This window comes from Daphnia pulicaria, chromosome 5 (genome assembly GCF_021234035.1).
Source record: "Daphnia pulicaria isolate SC F1-1A chromosome 5, SC_F0-13Bv2, whole genome shotgun sequence".
NCBI classification, from domain to species: Eukaryota; Metazoa; Arthropoda; class Branchiopoda; order Diplostraca; family Daphniidae; genus Daphnia; species Daphnia pulicaria.
In genome coordinates, this window is record NC_060917.1 from 5,327,291 (window position 1) to 5,350,503 (window position 23,213).

The window sequence follows — 23,213 nt, forward strand, 5'->3', positions numbered from 1 at the left end:
TTTGCAGCACATAAATAGGATCACGAATGACATTAGAATTGCATAACGATATCTTTGGATATTAACAACTTACTTGAAGCTAATAAAAATGTTGGAAGCTTTTTACGACACTGTTGGACGTGTCATTCGACCGATTTGGCGATGTATGTTGATTCGTTTCGCCACTGGGTGGAGGCGTATTTGGCGTAGAGTTTGGCCGAACTCCCAGGCAGATGATCTTCCATCATTGTCAACACCATTGCTGGAGCCGGAATCATTTCCAAACAAGAGGTTTCACTCGTCGACGCCAGCACTCGAGCTGCCTCCAACACCGGAAGAGCCAATACCAGTAGATCCGATGGCTCAGCATCGCGCAGTCTTTTTCGAAACATTGGAAAGCGGATGTTTGTCTGCCTTGCAACTCACGCTCGGCAATGTGGAACCGGAAGTCAAAGCCTGGCTGGTCGAATCGTACAATGAACGCGGAGAAACGGCTCTCGTGGTGGCCATCCGACGCAGGGACCTTTCTCTCGTCAAATACCTGATGGATGATTTGAAAGTCGACACCTGTCGGATTGGTAACTTTACCTGGAACGGCGTTGAATACCTGGACGTCCCGCCATTGTTTATGGCCATCATATGCGCCGATTTTTACATCTTCAAATACATGCTCGAGTACCAGCATCTCAACTTGGTCGACGAAAGAGCCGGAATCAATGAGATCCTCGCGAGTTTGCAGCCCAGCCAGGAGAAGATTAATGTCTTGGAGCTATTGGGGGCCGCTTACATTCACCACGATCTCGTACATCCCAGAAACAACAATCAAACAACCCGACGGCGTGGACTGCAGTACTGGAGAGAAGCTATGAATCTACGTCATCCTTCGAGCGTCGAGCCGCCAATACCCAAAATTCTTCCACAAACGTCCGACATTTCTCGCAAGGCCATGGGCTTTTCATTCGAAATAACAACTCCACAAGAACTGGAGCAACTCGACAACGCCAACAACAACATCCAGCTCTTTACTCAAGCTATTTGGGCTATCCAGCGTATTATGGGTCAATTGATTCCGGAGCCCCATTCCTTCACTCTGTACAGACTGTACACGTACGCTTACGAGTTCTACGATGCCGGTCAGTACAGCCGGGTCGTCAACATTTTGATGCTCATGCTGGAGCCATTCCGGCAACAGCCGAGTGACTGTTGGGATATCAACTTTTCGATCATCGGAGCACTGGACATAATGAACGACAGCTTCAAGAATTTAAACAAAATGCCACCGCTCAGCCAACAGGGTCTGGAAGACTTTTCTTTCGATAATCTGATGGCGGCCTTTGACTTTGCTGTTGTTGTTAATCGTCAAGAGATGCGGAGAGAATTAGCGCCAGCTGCCAAGGGCCGGCTGGACACTTGCTTGTACGATATTGTACTGAATTTAACCGAAATGCTGCCAAAGTTGAGCCATGAAGACGGCCACCGATTCAAGAAAGCTCTTTACCATTTCATTGGCACGAATCACAAGTTCAATTACTTCGACCAGGGCGAAATTCTTCACGTGGCTTGTCGCCGGTCTCCGCTTTCCCTTGATCTAATCCAGTTGCTGCTCGATCTGGGAGCGGATGCCAATTCCGTCAGTGCCAAAGGGAATACTCCGCTTCATTTGCTGGCCATCATTAACTGCCAAGTCTGGTCGCCCACAATCACGGACGCCGTTCAAAAGCTGCTGGATTTTGGAGCCCATATCGACCAGCCTAACCAATCCGGAAGAAGAGCTTTGGGGATATTGAAAGCTAAACACAGGCAGCTCTGCCTTCAAGGATTACCCGATGTCAAACTTCAATCCCTGCTGAACAGCAATGTTTTACCGCTGACATGTCTGGCCGCCCAAGTTGTGCGCAAAAACCGAATCCCGTTCGAGGATGGTCAAGTCCCGGTGAATTTGCACTCATTCATCCGCCGACACTGAAATGTCGATCCATAAAATCTTCGCATTCAAATTCTCATATGATTTAAACGAGTCTTGATTAAATACACATCATTTTCAAAAGGGTTTAATCTGTTTAACAATTCTTTTCTTTATACAAACTTTACACACACTCTGTGTGTGTGCATACGGTGCAACATTCGTCATCAAATAAATCGTGGGAATTTCCGAGAACCCACACATCTGCTTGATGAATAAGACCCGGTGTCGGTTTTCGTTTTGACAAAATGTTTCCAAACATGCGGCTGCTGCTGCCGCATTCAATTCAATATAAACACCAGTGTTGCACCAAGCCTTACAAAGTCACAGGTACGAATGAAAGGGATGTGTGTGTGTGACTAAGCGGCTTGGAGGGAGGTATTTTTTTTTAAATCAAATATTGTTGTTTTGTATGAATTTGGGCATTGAAAACAATGTTAAAAACTCCTAGTTCCATTTTCTCGTCTTTGTTCGTCCGATAGGAATACGTTCAAATATAAGAGCAGGTCTATAGGACATTAATACACAAAATGTCCCCAAATAATTTTCTAAAGTGTTTGAACACTAAACAGGTGGAGTAAAATGAAAGAAAACGCTTCCTGTACATTGACCTACTGCACATGTGGTCCAGAACAGCTGCCCTAACAACAGAAAAACGATGACGCTCGTGTCGCCTTGCCTGCAGTTTCATTCGAGCCGCAATTCAAAATGGGTTCCCCAATCGTCACTCGTAGTTTCTTATTCATTTTGGTCTCAGTTTTATCGATCGTGAATTGCCAATCAAGAGTGAAAGTCATCCGACCGCAATCACTGGAGGTTGAAACGAGATTCAACTGGAGTAGTATTGCCGAAAATTTGACTTTACCGTCGAAAACGGTGCGCTTCTTCGAATACGCCCAGTTACCGGCCGTTTACCAGAACGAACGGCAGCCCATCTGCGATGGTAAATACAAACATTTAACACAATCATTTCTAACAATGGAATTGTATATACATATTTTATTGGTTATACAAGAGCGGTGCGGTTTACCGTACGACCCGAGTGGCGCAAGTGGCACACGGATTATGGGAGGAGCATCGACTAAACCAAACCAATTCCCATGGATGGTTGAGGTTTTGGTTGTTACCGCCGATTTTTTTAAACAAGCAAAAGTAACTTGTGGCGCCACTTTAATCAAAAAGCAATACTTGCTAACAGCTGCGCATTGCATTTATCATCGGTACGCTACACAGTTTTTATTACATTTCGAAATGACAAGTTTGAAATAGGAAAATGTTTTGAATTTTGGCGCCTTTAGGAAAGTTGTCTCGATTACCGCGTTTGTGGGATACCACTACCTGGACGTCAATAAATTCGATCCAACTGGATACGAACAAGTCATTCCCGTGTCTCAAGCGTTCATTCATGACGACTTCGACATTACTACCATGGTAAAATACCCCAAAAGAATTAAATTGTATAGAAAATCAAATTTTAAAAATTCTTAATGACAGCAACATGATTTAGCAATCTTGGAATTGGCAAAACCTGTGCGATTCACAGACCAAGTTCACACGGTATGCCTCGCGCAAAAGGATTCGGAATTGACGGATGCAGTCGTGGCCGGATGGGGAACCACCGAAGTCTATGGTACGTGTAAAACAAAAGATTTCTCGAACAATAGCGCAACTAGACACTTTTTCTTTGACGACGACAGGCACTAAATTCTACCCTCAACTGCTTTTATCGACAAAAGTGGCCCTAGTCAAACTGAATCAATGTCGGCGAGCTCTGAAGGAAATAGGAAGATTTATAACCGATCAATCGATCTGTGCGGGAGGATCAAAGTCAGACGCCTGTGCGGTAAGTTCATCCAGTACACAGCTCGACTCTTTTCCAAAGAGATTTACAGTGTTGATAAAAAGGGATAAAATTCGTACTTTCATTCCAGGGTGATAGTGGCGGGCCTTTGATGGCCTCCGTGAACTCGACCGGTTCGCGCGTTCGGTTTGATCAAATTGGCATAGTGTCGTGGGGTATTGGATGTGCACAGGATGGAATACCCGGAATTTATGCCAGCGTAAAATATCACCTTCCGTGGATTCAGCAAGTCACAAGGAAAGACACCTGCCGGCCAGTCTCTCCGAATTCTCCAAACTGATGATAAATTACCGCACACTGAAAAAATTGTAATAGTTGCACCCATTTATATGAGAGTTTGGGCTCAATAAATTTGCTAGAAAACAGCTAAATTCAAATTGTTTTGCTACTAGTCATCTCCTGGTATTAGTATAACCTAACCAATTTTTATTCTATTTCAAAGAATTACTTGACAATTGTTAGGATGTGGCTGATGCGTCATGAGCAATATGTGCGTAGTTTAGACTTGGGGGACTTGGGTTATACGCAGACAGACAGCTGTATTGAGAAACCTATCCAGGTTTTTCTAGTATTTTTACGTCAGTGTGTCTATCAGTTTCCGTTGGCATCTGTTTCGATATTGAAAAGCTCCCACAAAAAGGTGGTGCAGCCCTTTCCCAGAATTGCTGTTGTTGTCAAGTAATAGCCTAGACAACTGTCGAGTAGACACAACGACTTGCTATATTACAAGTTAAGTAACACACACAACAAAAAATGGTTTATCTCTTTATCAAGTCCGTTATTTTCATAACAATATTGTGGGAAATTCAAATATTGACTGCGGAAACTATAAATTCTCCGACTGCTTGTGACAGGTATTTCTTAAATATCTTATCGTTTTACACATGAAATATAGAATATGAATTTTTAATATCTGAACATTATTACGTCATATTTCAGTCAGAAATGCCTGTTACCTGACTGCCTGTGCATGGATACAGCTGCTCCCAACGGCTTGAATCCGGAAGAGATTCCGCAAATGGTGTTTCTCACGTTCGACGATGCCGTTGCCGACGTCATGTATCCAACGTACCAAAGAATATTGCACAATAGAACAAATCCCAACGGTATTTAATTGAAACATTAAATATGTCAGTCAATACTGAATTCTGATCGTGACATTTGGTGTGAACAGGTTGTGACATCGGGATGACCCTATTTGTCACTCACGAAGGGACCAACTATCGACTGGTGAACCAACTTTTCAACAAAGGCAATGAAATCGCCTCTCACACTGTCACGTATTTCATATATTACTTCCTGTTGATTCTGTATGAGGTTTCCTATCACGACTAAACTGGGGCTTCGATTTTATATTCGCAGGCACAAAATGGATTACGATTACTGGAAAAATACTTCTGCAGACTTTTGGCTGAGAGAAGTTGGTTATCAGCGACACCTACTTCACTCCTACGGAAACATTCCTTTCGACACGATCCAGGTTTGCCAACCATTTTCGATTACCAATATTGTCGATTTAACTTACGCCTGGACCTTGTTTGGAATTTAGGGTTTTCGATCACCTTTCCTGCAGACCGGGGGCGATGCAACTCTCACCGCATTGCGTATGCTAGGAATGAGTTATGACTCATCGTTCACTACCATGCAAGTCATGGATCCGCCCGTTTGGCCCTTTACAATGGATTACGGTGCTCCTCACGTAAGTAGGAATTAATTTACACAAATTTCCTCTTTTCTCAATGTTAAGGGTTGTTTTGTTATGTGACAGGAATGCCCCATTCCTCCTTGCGGCAATGAAAGCCACCCAGGATTTTGGAGTATCCCCATGATCGAATTCCGCAGTAGCGATAATGGTTTCCATTGCAAAACGGCCGACACTTGCTTCCCGTAAAGAAACACTTTGAAATGATTTCCTAATTAAATTTAAACCACTCTTTTGATTCTGTATAGGCCTTACATTAACAGGCCAGATAAACCGGAAGCCTCCAATCTGACAGCCGATGAGATTTTCCATTACTTCGTGTTCAATTTCAACCGCTTCAACAAGAATCGAGCACCTTTCGGTATCCATCAGCATATGTACTGGTTTCTCAACAACGAGCCCATCCTCAAAGGATTCTTGCAATTTCTCGACTACTTGGCGACCCTCGACTACGTTTACATCGTTCCATTAAGCAAAGCAAGTACCCCCAATAAATACAGTTCAGGATTAAATCATTTTAACGATTAAATATCCCAGGGAATAGAATGGATGAAAAACCCAAAGACGTTGAAACAATTAAAGGACAAAGATGTTTTTAATTGCGAGGCCTCAGCAGCGCCTTGCCCAAAACCCCAAGTTTGCTACTACACAAAATCTGTTCCAGGAGGTGCCAGATTCATGGGATCTTGCGTTCCTTGTCCCGCCGAATATCCTTGGCTGCCGGACCAATACGATCCGCTAATAACAACCACAACAAGGCAAACAACCCCTTCAACGACTTATTCGACCGTTCCCAACAACAGTGCGTCTGAGCCCGATATTAATAACCTTTTCTTGCATTTAATACTAATTTTCCAAGGATTACTGCTGAGTTTCCTTCATTTCTTTTGCTAACAACATTTTGTTCAATTTTTCTACGTTTAATTCAATCACCAATAAACCTAGTATATACTTAATTCGACTTAATTACCATATCATGCATAAATGTAAAATCCTGTATACTTAGATCCATTAATTGGGATTCATTTGGCAGAGATCGCCTCGTTGATTTCTAGTTGAATCCTCTTTTGTCGTCCCGTAGCTGAGTAAAACTACTTGATTGGAGAGTGTTGCCGCGTTAGACTTTTCGAGACTCTCCGTCTTGAATATGTTTAGAGATGTGGACGATAACATGCGAATCAGGTTATCTAATCGGAAAGATAAAAGAGCCGCAAACTGAACGAAGAGCATCCAGCCGGCAAAGAACATCACAATCCATTGGGCCGGATTTGCTTCCGACAACCAAATAAGTATAGACGACGTTAACTGTTTGGTGCAAAATGAAAATTAAATCGGGACTAAAACTTAATAGTTTTAAAATTCACCTCGTTGGATTGGCTGAAAGTGTCCGCCTCGCTCGACTCCAGACCTTCACTTTTCATTTGGCACCCAAAAATCGTTGCAACGAAAAGTGAATTCAGCAGGAAGAAGATGGCGAATGAAAAGTTCCGTAGTCGATCCAAGTCAGCGGAGATTCGATCCTGTTATACAAAAATTAACAGAATAAACAGCAGTTCATATCTCGTACTAAAGATAATTAACCTTTTCCTCTTGCCGGTTTTCCACAAAGGGGAATAGTTTACTTTGTATCAACTCTCTCCAAAAGCTACACTCCTCCCCCGGCAATTCTTTCACGTTCCTTTGTTCCGGCAAATGAGACTCTGCCTCCAAACTCCAATTAATCGAGGCCGTGTAATCACTGGAGGCCTTTTCATCGCTTTTTGTTTTGTCCATGGCAGGGCCGAAAACTTCCTGGAAGTATGTCAGTCCTTTGTTAGACTGCTGACTATCTAATTTCGTATCCTGTAATGACGTAATGATTATTACATGTATACTTTTATCGAATCAGAGAAAAAGAACTATGGACCTTGTTGGGAGATTGAACGCCAATTGTTTCAGAGGCATCCCGTGTCCCCCAGGAGACAACGTTCATGTTGATTACAGAGTACAAGACAAGTAACATGCTCATCGAAGGAGTCAGGAGGAGATAAATGGGACCGGCCAAGAGGCAATGAATTTCGCGCGGATGAAGGCATCCGGCCAGAAAGACACAACTCGTCAGGAACAAAAAGAAGGCATTGTTTAAAGAAAATGACATCTTGTTTCCATGAAGATCAATCCCGGCCAGGGCCAATGAAATCACCGAATCAATAAGCACAGCCGCAACGATTAAACCATAAAAGGCGGAAAGGCATTTGGCCACTCTGAGCTAAAAACAAACAAACAACTAAATTAGGCCCATTAAATAAACGACAAGGAAAAATGCAAAGTTATTAAAATTACCTGAATGCGAGATGGAGCAACGAAGCAGATGATGATGAAACCAAAAATAAGAGCCGAATGGACTATGAAACTAATCCATTTGTCTATGAAAAAAGTAGTTGCCGAAGTGTTCACCAGCACAAGGAAAATCGATCCTGGACACAAGAGGCCCATTGCTAGTGATAGGGACTTACAAACACATCGTTGTTCCATCATAATGTTGAATATTCAAAAGACAAGAATATGGAATACCTGAAAAATCATGTAAATCCAGGAAATATTCGGATGGAGTTTGACGGTTTGTCTGCAATTCCAGAGCAAGTCGAGCGTGTTGGAGATGATGGAAAGTGTCCAACGACGTCGTTGATTGTAAAACTCGGTAAATGTCTCCGGGCAACGAGTGTAGGCGTAGCTGGATGCCGAGTAGGCGAGTCGGTATCCGCGTTTCATGAGCAAAGTGCACAGCCATCGATCTTCACCTACACACATTTTCAAATGATCATAATTATACTCATTTTGAATTAATTTTGAATGATGAGAATCAGACCTTGATCACGTTGAATAAAGTGGTGGGCTTTTTCTGATCGTTCAGCAAATTTGGACATGACATCGCCATCCAGTAGGACAGTTGCTCGGATAAGGGAGAAGCAACCGGCTGCGCAAAGGATATTACCCAATACGGATTCGCTTGGTTTTAGCAACCAAAATCCAACGGCGTATTCGTACATTTGATACCAAACCATTGGTCCTATATTTAAGCTCAAAAATTATATAATGACCACCGTGATTCTCAGTTAATCAAAATATGGTTTACCTGCTGATCCAGTTGGATGGGAGCGATTGCAAGCGATGCCCACATCTCGTTGAGAATTCATCACATCCACCAGGATGTGAACAGCTTTCGGCCGGAAGTCCATGTCGCCGTCCAGTGTTAGTAAAAAGGTATTTTCCAAGTCGGAGTGATTTCCTATTATTTCGTAGCGGATCAGGTAGTCAATGTACATCACCTGACTCCACCGCTTCTTAACTCGAATTTTGCACTTGTCTTTCAAGTGGATTGTCATTTTCGTATTTCCCGGCAAATTCCACTCTAAACGGCCGCCGTAAGGGGTTACGGAAATGACCGGTGGCTTACTGTCGCATGTACTTGTCCATTTACAATTCATTTTGTCCATCAGTTCAATCAATTGATTGACAAAATGATTGACGACTCTCGAGGTTGTGCCATCTTTCGAGTACGATTCGAAAGCGTCGTCGAAAAAGATGTGGGTCTCGTAGTGATAGCAATGAGGATCGATAACCTGATGAGGCAGAAATATTCACGTGAGTCGAGAGCGATAACAAACAACTGGAATCATCCTACCTTATTGTTGCAATAACGGGCTAAATGCCGGCTGGATTGATCCTTATCCATGCGGAAAATGGACTTCAGTATGATTAGCATTTCGTCGCTCGTTTCGCGCCACATGGTTGCAACGGCAAAAACACTGGTAAAGCTTGACTCTTTAACCTTGTCGTGGTGACGAGTTGGGCTGAAACTCATTGACTGATCAATAAGTAGAGAATTGTACCACTTTGTGTCGCTAACCAATTCATTGGAAATTTCTGCGGGAGACCAGATGTGAAGGGTTATCCACGTCTGTGAGAGAAACCAGAAGAAAGAGAGCGCTAGCAGATATACAAATGATTGCTGATTTTCTATTTTAGCGTTGAAATAACCGTCAAATATTTTGGCGATTTCAAAGTGGGATGCGATCGTCATGATAACAGGGGTAATCAAAACCACTGGTAAGGCGAAGCAGGTGCTCTGTGGAATATTCAACAGGATTTTAGAATAGAGGAGATTCTAGGAATTAAGTGTGATTGGAAAATTCTTATACCTTCACACCGATCTGACATGCAAAATTGCCGAACCAATAAAAGAGGAAAGAGGAAGTGGCTTGGATGACAAAAATGTAAAACGGGGAAGTCCATTCGACGGACATGAAACTGTTCCAGAACTGGTTGAAACCACCTCTGATAACAATCAAGAACGAATCGAAAACGCCGTCGTGAGCCTCTTGCGCAACGAGCGCCAATTCAACTGCGGTAAAAATCGTGGCGAAAAACAGAACTATTTTCCAAGCGCTAATAATTACGAAAGCGAATGGTCTGGTCTCTTTCATTTCTTCTTTGATTCGGCCGAAATATCTGATAAAACCTAGCGGGGAGAAAATAAATTTTTTTTTTCATTTAACAATAATGTGTAACTCTATAGGCTAAGTTGATTGAGACTGACTAATAGGAGCGTCTCCATTGACGTGATTCTCCCACCATCCGAAAGAGATGAGAATCAGAGACACGGGTAAGGTCCAGTTGATCATTTGGCTTTTGTTGAGGCTATGCCGAATGAAGATCCAGTGCAAACAGCCACTGAGTTGCGCAACAAAAGAAAGTGCATCCATTAGTCGCATTATCAGTTTGTCTGGTTCCCGATTTAGCAAATTTAGAATGGCTGGCGCCAGGTAAACGCAATTGGTGATTAAAACTCCGTGAGTCACCTATTTTGATGAACATTGGAGTCAGTAAATAACGTACAATTTGTTGCAAAGGTAAAATCATACCGAGAGATACGGCAGGACGGAACCGACAAGCAAGGCCATCCCAACGGTCTGTCCCGTTTCTAATCCAAAGACAATCACAAATTGAACGAACCGGGGGCGCTTCCACAATTTGCGGCGAGAGAAACAAATATGTAACGAGTGAATGAAAACTAATAACTCGGGGACTGCAAAACTGAAAAAAAGAGCCCACAACCAGCAAGCGATGACCTTCAGATGTTGTTGGGAATCTAAAATGAATAGAACATTTAAAAATAATGGGGTTTCTTTAATTTAAGTGTAACTGAATCTGACCTCCTGAAGCGAGTTGCGTCATCTCTCTTCCGATCTGCGATGTCATAAAGAAGATTGCTCCCTTGGATATAATCCCGGCTAACAAAACCGCGGGGAAAGTCACGAAAACAGCAATTAACTTGACGCAAACCTTCAAACTCGTATTGGTCGCGCTATTCTGGGTCGGCATGTTAAAATGAATACAGGATTTGGCTAATCTATCCTAGACTAAGACACTCTAGTGTTGATCCTTCCTCGTTTCTACGATGTAAGTGAACGCAAAAAAATAAAAATAAAATAGGAGAAAGCGTGAATATGCTGAGAGACATGTGCACAGATGCATATTCAGCTGAATGTTACATCTGCCATGGGGATGTACAATACAGCATTCAGCACTGGCGTGTTTGTTCGAACATCTGTCACTGGAGCGTTGACCTGGTTGGTTCAGAAACAAACCTCGTTTTTTTTTTTAATTGCGCAATTAATATTACGTCACACTGGATATACAAAAACACGTACAACACGTACAAAACACGAACACAGTGGCTTCAATTGCAAACCATATGGTCTAAAAGGTAGGAACGTTATAATAATTTGACTGTACTGATAAAGACGAGGTACAATATAATCCTCTCAATGATCAAAATAGTTTCAATCTTTCCTCGATCGTTTGTGCGACATAACTGAGAGCCAAAACACTTAAATAGTGGGAGAGCGCAAATACTGAGAGCACAGAGGCTTATTACATTTGCCATTTGCCATGTGGATCGACAGACTTGTTTGGCTCTGACAGCTGCCCACTTTGTTTATTAGAGCGTTGAACTCGTTGATTGAGACGAAAATGATCGCCGATAACTGAGCAATCCGCAGACGATCGTTTTTGGCAGTTTATGTGGCCTGTTGAGTCACGAAATATCAGAATTCGCCTATAGCTATATGCTTTATTCGCTTTATTAATTTTTCAAGTGTCAATTAAATAAAGATAGGAGAATGACTACCGGTACTATTTCCAGATAAACTGCTGAATAACGCCCATCAGATGACATTGTACGCATTGGGGGTATTTTTAGTCTATAGGGGCGTAGAGCGAAGAATATCCACCTTCAAACATTGCCTTTGACAACGTTTAAAGAGCGATTCCGAGTTCACTGTACTAACAGAATGTTGCTTGCTATAAAAAGATGTCACAGCAGGGACACTTCTCTGTCCTTTTGTCGCAGCATTTGTCGCAGCCAGTCGCTTTCCCCACGAGCTCAACATGAAGTTTTCGGTAATTAATAATAAGCAATTCATCTTTGTAATTTAAATAACCGGGAACTTTCCCTTTTGAAACCAAATGAATTTTTCCCTCCAATTACCCTGTAGACGTCATCTACTATCTTCCTGTTAGTTTGCGTGGTCTATACTCGTGCTAATAATCAACGCCTTCCAACAGCAGAAATAGGAGAGATTACAAATACTTTCTTAGCAAAATCAGCCCTTGAAATTCCGGCCGAGGAAGGAGATGGAGATTTTGCCGTTGACACAGACTCGAGTGTAGATAAAGAGGAAGGTCAAGGTAGTACGTAATGATTTCGATTTCAAATGTGATTGGTGTAATTGAATGTCGGGTGTTTTTCCGAAGTTTACGTTTTCACCTACCGGACCAAGGGGGATGTCGGTGATGATCTATTTAAGCTATGTGGCTTTTTTGACCAAACTGACGTAAGAGGACCCATTGGCAACGAACTGAGAAAAGAGGGAACTGAGGCTGCCGCATTAATGACACAGACTTCCTTTACGAAAAGTTATGTACATTCTTATACCTTAGTTGACAAAGATGCATCTCGCATCGAACAAACTCAAGGTATGTTCAATAAATACGGTAAGCGATGGGCCCATTTGCAGATCCAAAAGTATAAATTCAAACCTCCTTATCATTCTCCTCCGATTATTTATGGAAACGTCTGTGTACAAACCGATAAAACATTCCCCATCGACTTGATTCGAAAGGCATTAAATGAAACTATGGAGAAATATGTTAGAGTTTGGCTTGAGGTTGCCCCCAAAGTGGTACCTGAAGACCCAAAGTAGCACGGCACTTTGTAGAATCAGTTTAACACGTAGAATCAGTATCGCACTAGAATCCTGAACCCCCAGATTTGACAAAATACACCATTTTCAGCAGTATTCTGCTCCTTGTTATCCCTTATTTGAATTATATCAAAATGTGCACAGTGATGACTTCAAATTAAAACAGGATGTTGTATGGTCTCAAAAGTGGAAACTACAGTAGTTTTAAGTAAAAAAAATACTTAAGTCAAGAAATTATGTTTCGATCACTGAAACTACTGTTATTACGAGGAGGTGCCGCTGTGGCGGCAGGTCCCAAAATTGTCTAGTTGCACTTTGCTTGAAGTGTTTGAAGTTACAACGGGTCTGATCTGCAGTAGACTGCATAAAATAACAAAACTAAAATATAACAAAGACCTTTGTCATTTTTTAATTTTCAATCTTTCAATTTAAAGTTTCCTACTTCCATTGGTTATTTAATAAGCCCTTACTGAGTAAACAAAAACGCCAAGAGAAACAGTTCCAGTCAACCGCCTATAGGCTATAGCTCAGGAATAATCGTACGTTCCGTACTATGTATAATGATTTACAATCAACGGCACAAAATTATTTTTAAAAAAATGAAGAATAATTAATTTGCCCTACCTTTAAAGCCTGGGAAATACGGCCTGGCATCCACGAGTACTCCATCCGCAGAAATAAGTTGAATCCACCAGCCGGGATAGGAAAAAGGGTGTCCTCGGTGAATACATCCACACTCACATGGGTGTACACGAGGACATTTGTAGAAAGGGGAAGAAGAGATGAGTAACTCGACCGACATCGGTAGCTTTTACAATCAAACGGGATGCTGTTTATCTAAATAAATGCAGTAACAAAGGGTAAGGAAAAGTTGAAAATGACAGTGGATAAACCCAAATTATGAATAAACAGGAAAATTAAAGGTTTCCATGAATTACACTGGATTTATGCAAGTCATGCATCATAGCTCACATAATTACCCAATCGATGATAGTGAGATTGTTGTTGATGACAAGTCAATACCAGCACGAGAAAAACTTGCATTGTCATGTTGTTATGATGGCCGACTCAGGCCTCAAATCTGCACAAGTGCAAACAAACTGCCATGCATCAACAGGGGGCTTACATGATCAACTCATACATTTACTCAATCACAAATTTGGAACAACTCTGCTCTTTGAGCTCCATTAATCATTCCATTTTTCTTAGTTTTTTTACCTGCCAAACAGGATATGGAATGGCGAGCCACACGACACCACCAACGAAAGCAGTTAACAGCTCACGTTCTCACTGTTGACATAAAAAAACGTTATCAACACGAACGAAACAGTTGACTCAACGATGACATGTGAGTAATTTTATTCGTTGTTCTATTTTTCGTGCAACCACAAACAAAATTTTGTGTTTCTTTTTTTTAGACTTTCTTTTTCGAAACTTGTAAAATTAAATCAGACGAGACTAATATTCTAATTCTCATTCTTAAAATATCGATAATTAAAAATTGATCGAATTCCCCTATAGTTTAGCAAATAGCAATATAATAGAGGTAATTAGAATCGGTTCTAACTTCTAATAAAGACGCGAGGTAATTTACACCCCATGAGCCATGATCACAATATTTTCAATTCTTCTTCGATCATTTGTGCGACAAATGTAAAAGTGAAAGTGTGAAACCCTGTAACGGCTATATTGTATATCTGCCATTTGTTATGTAGAGTCATCAAATTTGTTTGCTATAGCAGCTGCCACTCTATTTATAAGGGCGTTGAACTGGTTGATTGAGAAATAAATAATTTGTTTATCATAAACAATTCACGCTTCGTCAAACCGGATATGAAGTATACCTATAGCGTTTTTTTTCAGCAGGAGACAGTTGTATGTAAAAACGATCGAACTGATTCAATTAAATTATGCAGATAGGAGATATAGCTACTGTATTTCCGGCCAACTGAATAATATAACGCACATTGTCCGCAGACCAAAACGAACATTATAGATATAGGGGAGTATAGAATGAGAGTGAGGAATATTCACCTTTGGCTTCGCCTGTTACATATTATACCACGATAACTAAATAAGCAATCAACATTGGCGCCACGCCGCCTATGACACTGGCGCCAATCCCAGCTGTCATGTTAGTTTGTTTATCATTTGTTTAAACAAGCCCTATTCCTTGACAAAAGGCATCTTTTATGCGGGCTTCTACGTCTACTACATGTCTATTTGCGTAACACCAAAGATTGCCTGTGCTGGACTTTGTTACGATTGCTTTTTAATACGCAAAAGATTATATTTTTGTCCATTAAGTCATCATCGTATCGACGATCAGGTACATCAAGTTAAAAACAAGATCGCTGGTATAATCACACAAACCCAATAAGGAATAACTGAATCGAGTTTGCATTTGGTTATAGGTCCTTTTTAATACATTTCCGGGCTGCTGTCGACAGGACTTAGTGCAGCAGTGGGACGACACATTCGCTAAATCCGCCAGGATCCAGCTGCTCGAAACGGGTCGAGTTGGAACACTGGGCTCCGTGGACGACGGGCAACAAGTTCCGGTTGTCTCGGATCAGCCAAGCCAAACTGCAGTCGCATTCAAAAGGATCTGCTCCGGCCCCCCCAAAAAAACAGGAAAATCAAGTTAATGAACGTGTAAAGACTCTAATCTCTGATAACAGCAAACACGCACTCGAATCGATAGACAGACTGCCATTCAATATTATCATCCCCTGTAGCATAGTTTGAAAGACGGCCGACTCGAATTGCGTCAGATTGTTCCTCGTCAGGTCGGCCAGGACAATATTTGCTGTGACAAAAGATAATCAAAGTTAAACATGACAATCAAACAGTTATACGTAACTCTACCAAAATAAAACCTCTCAAGGCTCCTGGTTCGATGACGTTTAATGAAACGTTTGCCATGGCTAATCTCTCCATCCTAGTCGCTGGCAGGGCCAGGGAGGTGGAGGAAACAAACGGGATGATATTGCCAGATAAACTCAAATCGTTCAACTTGGTGAACGAGAGAATCTGAGCAGGAATTTCGGTTAGGAGGTTGTAGGCTAGGGAAAGGACAACGACCGTGTCGACCGAACTGGACGAAACGATCGACGTCAATATCCTTCCGGCCGTTTGGTCGTCGATCTGATTGTCCGTCATGTAGACCTGCTGCAGTTTGGGAAGTGATTGAGCTGGGAATTCGATCGAGTCCAGCCCTGTGCACTGATTGATGCTCAACGTTCCCATGCTGGGCAAGATGGGAAGGTTTTGAAACGCCTGGATGTTGGTCGACCCGTACATGTACAAGTTCATCAACTTGTTGAATCCATTCAGAAAGCTGAAATCCGCTTGATGGCCCAAATCGCATCCGAGGATGTAAAAATATTCTATCAGGTCCTCGGAAGATGTCAGAGCGTCCGGATCGATGGTCAGGCTGTACAAATTTCCGGTGACGACACTGGGACAGTAGAGGTCGATGGCTCTGGCCCGTTTGCCACTCAGCAGATCGGCCGGAAGCGTGACTCCTCTTTTCTCCAAGTCGGGCAGCGGTCTGAGCTGGAGCCAGAAAATGTCGTTGTCGGTGGTGCGGTTGAACACGGACACGATGGCGTCGATGGAGACCAGTTCGCAGACGACGTACAGCCCGAACGAGGGATAGTCGCCGCAGTAACACGGCGAATAATCTTCCGGGCACGGCAAAACGGCTTTGTCGTTGACGATGGCCGGACGGACGAGACTCCATTCGACGGAGGCGCTCGTCAATGCAAAAGCCAACTGAAAATGAACTGGAAATTAATATCGCGGTGAAATGAGAGTTTAATTAAAGTGCGATGTCCATACCGAAAGTAAAATTGAGCTGAGAAATATGTGAACCATCATGGTGAATGGCTGGGACTTGATTGGTGTTGGCACTGAAACGACATGGGCTTTTTTTTAAAACTCGTGTCACTCGTTGGACATTTTATTGTAGATATAGATGCCACGGGTCTAGAAGGCTCGATTGCAACCTATTGGGCATCAATATCTCTGCCCTTTAGAATTTATCTCTGACGTGCACGACGGTAAACGATGGGTGTGCACGGATGGGCAAACAATATAATCCACGGGGAAAAGTCTCGAGAAAATAAGTCACAAAAAGGAAATGTCGTGTCGACTGCGGTTCGTGCAGTATAAAAAATACACCTTTATTTTGTATTTGCACACGATTATCCATCCAGGATGTTATTGGGTATACGTGCAGTTTGATTAGAATAAGGACACAGAGACACGTGGTATACTAATATTGCTTGGTTTAATATGATAACTGGTGGTGGGTCATTATAATCAAATGATTAAGGATGTTTAGAGCGGGGCTTCAATTGTCCGGAAGTTCCGTTACAAGCGGCGAATTGGCTCGGCCAAAGTTTGGTGAAGGCAAGTCCGTCGGAGCATCTCGCTCCCCTGACGTGCCTCAGCAAGTGTCGGTTATCCACTATCAGCCAGGCCAAGTGACAGTCGCAATCGAACGCGTCTAAACAGGTACAAACAAGTTATAATGATTACGGATATGAAAGAAACTCTTGTTTGCTTAGTAATAAGGTAGTATATAATCTGGTTATTATTACTGCGATGGACGTGAATAACTCCGGGATCCTCCCAATGGTCGGCCATTTTCCGCAAAATACTTTTGAAGACGGAATATTTGAACTTGGTTAAGTTATTGTTATCAAGATCAAGTAATTTGAGTTGGAAATGATCGCTATCGACTGATTAGGGGGGAAAATAGATTTTGTTATGTGGTGCATTTTAAAATTTAATTCATTCTTTAGAATACAAACCTTCAAGTGCGTGGGGTTTGATGTTCTTCAAATTGCAAGAGGACAGGGTTAGCGTTTGAAGTCTGCTTCCGTTCAATTGCGCAAGGGAAAAGTTCTCGTTTGTAAAATTGTTATTGTCCAGTCTCAAATGGGCAAGTGCGGGAAAGTTGCCGATATTTGGCAATCGCGTCAGACGGTTTTCCCTCAACGAAAATGACCGCAAAGTCTCTTTAGAGCCGTAGGAGAACTGATTCAACAATTTTTCAGCATCTACGTCACTAAATTGGTTGCCATTCATTTCGACAATTTCAAAACCATTATTTCTAAGAAAATCTAACGAAGTTTTTAAATATTCCACGCTGGAGTAGACACTTGGACAGTAATTCATTACTAAATTAACTAAACTGGGATATTTTGCATCAGAGAAGAAGTTCTCGAAATTATATAAATGAGTAACGTTTAAATTTATCAAACCGGGGAAAATGTTGAAATGGAATGGGAAGTTGAAATGGCCGGGCAAAATTCCTTTGTTAATTGTTCTTGAAATAGTTAGACTCTTCAGAAAATGAAAATTGTCAAACGTTTCCCAATTGATATAGCTCAAATCGCAATTGTCAATATGAAAACTTTCGAGAAAATTTCTTACACTCGTTAGAGAGTACATATCAAGGGAAAGATATGTTCTATCTGTTTGACAAGACAGGTGCATGTTTCGAACAATGGACCGTTTAAAAAAATATTCTGGTATTGAACCGGATGTTTCAGGTATGGTCATGTAAAAGGAATGCACGTCAGCTGAAGGGGTGCGTTCAAACACTGCTTTGACGATTCCAACGTATCTGATTTGATCGCAATGTATCTGTAGGCGATTGACACCAGCTGACGTGTTAACTACTTTACAAGTGCAAGGCCAATAATCGTCTGAGCAGACGGCACCTGTGGCAACCAAATCCATTCGAGCGATGAGGATGACCCCCATCACCTTTTATTTCAAGTTTAAGTTAGTTCTTTGTAAAGCAATAATTTAGATTCACTTATACTTACCAACGTTAGCCAAATGATGTCAGATTTCATTGTCGAAAAACAGTTTGAATGGGAATTTGAATGGTCAGAACTAGAGCGTGTCTGTCGGGTGATCTCAGAAAACTCGCAACCTACCTATTAACAGTGTTTCTCGCCAATGATGCTGGAACACGCAACCTCATACGTATTTATACCACTCTTATCGGCACAATTATTTCTTAAGTTATTTTCTTCATCTGACAGGTAGATAAATCGACATATGTCGCATTAATGTTAACCACGCCAACGTAAAAAGTGATCAGCTGTTGAAATTATTCGTTTCAGAATTTTACCTTGTGTAATATTGATAAGGAAAAATATTGGCAATAATAATTCTGAATATTCATTCCAACTACTGTATTTCTTGATCAACTATTGATTAATCACGGCAAAAGGATGTCAGTATTTTTTAATTAGCAAGTTTTGGGTTTTGATCAAGCGTTACATGTTGGCACGTTGTAAGCCCAATCACATAACTGGTAAGCAGGATTAAACACGAGACCACCCGGGCACTCCTGTAAAAGAAAATGATTTCATTTGTTAAATCGACGTTAAATTATTAATTTTAAGAAACTTACGACGAGGACATTATTCCCGTTGCTGCACACGTAATAGGACGAGCAAGATAAAGGATTCGGGAAATTGCCGTCAATGTTTGCCGGACACGTAAATACTGGGCAGTCAACGAAAGCATCCGGATTAAGATCAGTAAACATGACGGAATCGGAGCACTGTCCACCGTCAACGACCGCCAGCAGTTCCGGTTCGTGGAGAATGAGCCAAGCCAGATGACAATCGCAATCAATCGGATCTAGATGTTAATCAATCAAACCAAATAAGAACTAAATACAATCAATTGATTTAAGTATATTACTCACTTTCGTAAAGGGACACACTTCCGTATCCAGCCTGGACCATTCCTTCCAGCATAGTTTGGAACACGTAAGACTCGAACCGAGTCAAATTATTTTGGTGCAGATAAACCGTCCCGAATCTGTGAGCTGCAAAATGATGACGTCAAATTAACAAAATAAAATAAAAACGATTAAGAAGAAATTATGTCAAACCTCCGAAGGCGCTCGGCTCGATGGATCGGATGTCATTGTTCCCCAAGTGGAGATAACTGACGTCATTGTAGAAAGACAGCGAGCGCGTAATAATCAAATCAATGTTGTTGTTCTCCATCATCAGCTGATTCAGTTTGCTAAACGACGGGATCAGTGCCGGGATTCGCCTCAGTCGGTTGTTGTACAACCTCAACTCCTCCAGTGATTCGATCGAAGCCGAGGCCAAGGAACTCAGAACTGTTGCGGCCGAACGATCGTTCAATTCGTTGTCGTACAAATACAGATTCTTCAATCCGGATAAAGTGATTGTTCCTTCGTTGACCAGCGAATCAAACCCACGGCAATTGACGATGGAAATATAGTACAAGTTGGGTTGAGACGGGAGACCCTGGAAACTGGTGAAATTCCTGGAATTGAAGATGTTGAGGGCCGTCATGTCGCCGAAACCGGACAAGAAGTTGAAATTGCGCTGTTGAACGAAATAGCAGCCGCTGATGGACACCGTCTTGGTGAAGTTTACCGATGAGGTGAAAGCGTTGTCGTCGATCGTCAATTCGTACGAAGTGGACGAACAGATGATCGAGATGGAGCTGGCCCGCGTGTTGCCCAGGAAATCGGCCGGGATCCCGCTGACTTCGGACGTCGAGGTGGTCAGTTTGAACGAGGCAAGATCGGCCGCTGTTGTTCGGCTGAACAAAGATTTGATTTCCTGGATGGACACCTGGTCGCAAACGACATTCTGGCCGCCGGCCGAAGAGTCGCAAGTGCAGGGTGAAAAATCCTCTGGGCAAACGGCCCGGTGTCCTTCAGATTGGACTGCCATCGCAGACGTCATCACCAGCTGGACATGACAAGTTAATAAGTACGTTAATTTTTAAAATATCATTTTGAATGAATGAGAAACTTACCAATAGACTGGCAACGACGAGTGACAGGCATTTGAAATGCATGGTAATTTAATATCTTATTTGGTATTCTTTAGGCTAAATGAATTAGGATCACTGTGTAAAATCGCCGTCTGCTGATGCTTTTAATTGCGTCGCACAATGTTTTTCAATTTCCACTGGTCATTGGCTTTTTAAAATGAAGCTGCGGTGATCGAGTCCGATTGCATCAAATAAGTTCCTTATCTTGCGACCAACTCACGTCAGCTGATTATACGAGAAGTGTGTCAACACGGCAGATGAACTATATAATGTCGCTGTCTCGCTGATAAGCGTTTGTTATTTGATTAAAGCCAATCAAGCAGGATTCCAAAGTTACGCAAGTCAGCCTCCCAAACACAATCATGGAGAAACCCAGAATTTTAAACACATATTCGAATTGTTATCCTTTTGAAAAGATTTCACACAAACTCGGAGAAAATTCGGAGTTTGTTTTTACTGTGCCGTAGGACGATTCAAATCCAACGCTGGATCTCGGCGGAAGGGGTGCGATTCCGTGCCGACCCTTTCCCTTTTCCTGTATCGATAGAAAACATGAAAAGGTAAAACTCATTAGAATATTCGTAGTATCGAACCCTCCCTCCCCGTCTTCTCCGTTTTGTTCTCGGTTTTGTTTGAGCATTTTTCCACCTTTTCTCTCTCTTTTCTCACCCTGCCTTGTTTTTTGTAAATCATGTTTTTTTTTAAAATCATTTCCGGTATACCCGGGCATACCAACACAATTTTTGCATTTGTTTCATAAAATGGTCTAGTATGCTGAATAATAGATAATTAAAATTAAGGACCGAGAGCTCAATTCAGTCAATCCTCCAAGAAGGCATTTTTAATTAAATTCCAGATTAAATATAATCAAATCATTTTTACGAAACGAAGGAAAACCTAGGGGGACTGATGCTGTTCTATAACGTATATTTTGTCAGGTATGGGCCGGGTTTCAAATTTCAATGTTAAATTAATTTCAACAAAGTGCATTCAATTATGGGTCCTTCATAAAGGGTTCGCAACGTTCACAATTCAAATTTGCTTGAAAAAAAAAAACTTCACCTCTATCAACCTTATTTTCTACCCTTATATTCTTGTTTCCATTTAGCGTTTCACTTTTTTCCTGGTTTGCGGAACTTAAAGTCTTCAGGTACCGATTGAGGAGAAAATTCCAGCCAAACTTTGGCGCATTTCGCCAGACTTTCATTAAAACCTTGTCGTATCGCTTCAATGGGATACGTTCGGTTGGCTTCTAAAAACAGGTGAGCGATAGTCGTCGGTCCGCCCTTTGAACGCTGTTGGTTCAACTGGATCTGAAAATTCATCCAGCGCTTCTTAGTTTCAGGGTTGTAAAACGTCTTTTGCAGGTCGATGCGAGCTAGATTCTTTTTATTTTTAAATTTGTTCGATTCTTGATTGCTGGGTAGTTCTTTGCCTGAGAAAGAAGTCTGTCGGAATTGTTGGACAAGTTCCATTGCAGCTTTTTTCTCGGCGGATGTGGCGCTCAGCTGCACTGCCTTGTTGCCACAGACCGGTCCCCCATCATCCTGCACTTCCCGGATTGTGAAAATGGGTACGGCGACTTCATCAAGGAAGAAAAATGTAGAGAATTCATTTTTAGATCGTATTACGTATCTAAAGCAGTTGATTAATTATAGTGATTCAACTTTATGTTTTATTACATACCTCGTTGCTGAGATGTCTGATGATGCCCTCTTGGATGAACGCCTTCGATGGCATTCGGGAAAAACATGCTGCAGACAACGCCGCACACCAACAAGTGAACACGCATCATTTTGCTGGCGAGAGAAAAATGTCAGCCGTTGTTCTAAGGGCTAATAACAAATGACGACTGGGTGAAAATTGCGTTTTATATCACGGTTATAAGCCAAGCGATAATCGCAAACTTGAAAAAGAAATACGAAGTAGTTGCAGTGTGGGAAATGGAGTTGACTGCGTTGCTATCGTCAAGGGAAACGAGATTGATGGTTATTGGCTGGACAGCGCAATAGTTTGGGAATCCCGAAGCTCTGCTGTTGTCTATAGACCACATCCAAGTTAAGATAAGCACAATTTCATTGCGGTTGGATTATACTCTGGTACAGATTTGTCATTTGAGTTTCAACCGCTTGGATGACATAAATATAATTAATTATATTTGATACAAAAGAAGTTTTAGTTGCGCCTTCTTAGCTCAGTGGTAGAGCGTTGGTCTCGTATGTCTCGTATGTTAAGAAAACCAAAGGCCGAGAGTTCAATCCTCTCAGGAGGCAATTTTTGAAGCACTCAACATAGTGTTAAAAGCATTTCGCACGTATCGCATATGGGATATTGTTTATCGCATTCAGTCAGCACCGTGGCGACAGTTATCGGAAATGCTGGAACTCTCGATTAATTGATTGAGCAATAATGGTAGAGCGATGGACTCGTATATGCTTAGTAGATAATAAAATAAAAAAACGAGAGCTCAATCCAGTCAATCCTCTATTCTATACTCGCAAACGTTGCGTATCCGGCGTATCCCCCCCCCCCCCCAGCATGTCAGTGTCAGACAGGTATATAGCACGCTCGCATAATCCAAGAAGCTCCCGGCAATCAAGCAATCAG

General features: G+C 41.9%; 8 protein-coding genes and 1 non-coding gene across 11 annotated transcripts; 5 read left to right on the forward strand and 4 right to left on the reverse strand.

The window, feature by feature from the left end:
* The first annotated feature begins 88 nt into the window (after window positions 1–88).
* Window positions 89–2,365, forward strand: LOC124340714 (protein fem-1 homolog C-like). The gene has a single exon (XM_046793322.1). The coding sequence runs from the start codon at window positions 89–91 to the stop codon at window positions 1,943–1,945; it is 1,857 nt and encodes a 618-aa protein (XP_046649278.1). The 3' UTR covers window positions 1,946–2,365.
* A 223-nt stretch (window positions 2,366–2,588) lies between these two features.
* LOC124341186 (trypsin-1-like) lies at window positions 2,589–4,169 on the forward strand. Its single transcript, XM_046794183.1, has 6 exons — window positions 2,589–2,885; window positions 2,958–3,162; window positions 3,241–3,373; window positions 3,437–3,572; window positions 3,640–3,785; window positions 3,874–4,169. The coding sequence occupies exons 1-6, from the start codon at window positions 2,651–2,653 to the stop codon at window positions 4,081–4,083; spliced, it is 1,065 nt and encodes a 354-aa protein (XP_046650139.1). The 5' UTR covers window positions 2,589–2,650; the 3' UTR covers window positions 4,084–4,169.
* A 163-nt stretch (window positions 4,170–4,332) lies between these two features.
* On the forward strand, window positions 4,333–6,461 carry LOC124341094 (chitin deacetylase 7-like). The gene is made up of 8 exons (XM_046794025.1): window positions 4,333–4,657; window positions 4,743–4,909; window positions 4,978–5,083; window positions 5,166–5,283; window positions 5,353–5,502; window positions 5,572–5,690; window positions 5,754–5,982; window positions 6,043–6,461. Exons 1-8 carry the CDS (start codon window positions 4,557–4,559, stop codon window positions 6,397–6,399), a joined length of 1,347 nt encoding a protein of 448 aa, XP_046649981.1. The 5' UTR covers window positions 4,333–4,556; the 3' UTR covers window positions 6,400–6,461.
* Window positions 6,415–10,967, reverse strand: LOC124340813 (chitin synthase chs-2-like). Its single transcript, XM_046793501.1, has 13 exons — window positions 10,701–10,967; window positions 10,410–10,636; window positions 10,085–10,346; window positions 9,687–10,006; window positions 9,170–9,613; window positions 8,621–9,107; window positions 8,354–8,554; window positions 8,059–8,285; window positions 7,828–7,995; window positions 7,412–7,753; window positions 7,087–7,347; window positions 6,870–7,025; window positions 6,415–6,810 (listed from the first exon to the last, which is right to left on the reverse strand). The coding sequence occupies exons 1-13, from the start codon at window positions 10,867–10,869 to the stop codon at window positions 6,517–6,519; spliced, it is 3,558 nt and encodes a 1,185-aa protein (XP_046649457.1). The 5' UTR covers window positions 10,870–10,967; the 3' UTR covers window positions 6,415–6,516.
* Window positions 10,968–11,859: 892 nt separating this feature from the next.
* On the forward strand, window positions 11,860–12,837 carry LOC124341314. 2 transcript variants are annotated; one of them, XM_046794370.1, is made up of 3 exons: window positions 11,860–11,949; window positions 12,045–12,240; window positions 12,304–12,837. In XM_046794370.1, the coding sequence occupies exons 1-3, from the start codon at window positions 11,938–11,940 to the stop codon at window positions 12,750–12,752; spliced, it is 657 nt and encodes a 218-aa protein (XP_046650326.1). In that variant the 5' UTR covers window positions 11,860–11,937; the 3' UTR covers window positions 12,753–12,837. The 2 variants fall into 2 exon arrangements, with proteins under 2 accessions (XP_046650326.1, XP_046650327.1); XM_046794371.1 differs by having other exon boundaries at window positions 12,045–12,237.
* A 2,132-nt stretch (window positions 12,838–14,969) lies between these two features.
* On the reverse strand, window positions 14,970–18,725 carry LOC124341098 (oplophorus-luciferin 2-monooxygenase non-catalytic subunit-like). 2 transcript variants are annotated; one of them, XM_046794030.1, is made up of 7 exons: window positions 18,596–18,725; window positions 17,573–18,533; window positions 17,360–17,500; window positions 16,596–17,265; window positions 15,632–16,529; window positions 15,445–15,561; window positions 14,970–15,360 (listed from the first exon to the last, which is right to left on the reverse strand). In XM_046794030.1, exons 4-7 carry the CDS (start codon window positions 16,632–16,634, stop codon window positions 15,206–15,208), a joined length of 1,209 nt encoding a protein of 402 aa, XP_046649986.1. In that variant the 5' UTR covers window positions 16,635–17,265; window positions 17,360–17,500; window positions 17,573–18,533; window positions 18,596–18,725; the 3' UTR covers window positions 14,970–15,205. The 2 variants fall into 2 exon arrangements, with proteins under 2 accessions (XP_046649986.1, XP_046649984.1); XM_046794028.1 differs by lacking the exons at window positions 14,970–15,360; window positions 15,445–15,561; window positions 15,632–16,529 and having other exon boundaries at window positions 16,706–17,265.
* A 167-nt stretch (window positions 18,726–18,892) lies between these two features.
* Window positions 18,893–20,825, reverse strand: LOC124341096 (oplophorus-luciferin 2-monooxygenase non-catalytic subunit-like). Its single transcript, XM_046794026.1, has 5 exons — window positions 20,589–20,825; window positions 19,681–20,521; window positions 19,492–19,614; window positions 19,192–19,424; window positions 18,893–19,128 (listed from the first exon to the last, which is right to left on the reverse strand). The coding sequence occupies exons 1-5, from the start codon at window positions 20,628–20,630 to the stop codon at window positions 19,048–19,050; spliced, it is 1,320 nt and encodes a 439-aa protein (XP_046649982.1). The 5' UTR covers window positions 20,631–20,825; the 3' UTR covers window positions 18,893–19,047.
* An 823-nt stretch (window positions 20,826–21,648) lies between these two features.
* LOC124341354 lies at window positions 21,649–22,443 on the reverse strand. Its single transcript, XM_046794431.1, has 2 exons — window positions 22,293–22,443; window positions 21,649–22,188 (listed from the first exon to the last, which is right to left on the reverse strand). Exons 1-2 carry the CDS (start codon window positions 22,399–22,401, stop codon window positions 21,719–21,721), a joined length of 579 nt encoding a protein of 192 aa, XP_046650387.1. The 5' UTR covers window positions 22,402–22,443; the 3' UTR covers window positions 21,649–21,718.
* Window positions 22,444–22,789: 346 nt separating this feature from the next.
* On the forward strand, window positions 22,790–22,879 carry Trnat-cgu. Its single transcript is given in 2 exon segments — window positions 22,790–22,825; window positions 22,844–22,879. It is a non-coding gene; the product is annotated as a tRNA-Thr (tRNA).
* Window positions 22,880–23,213: the final 334 nt, after the last annotated feature.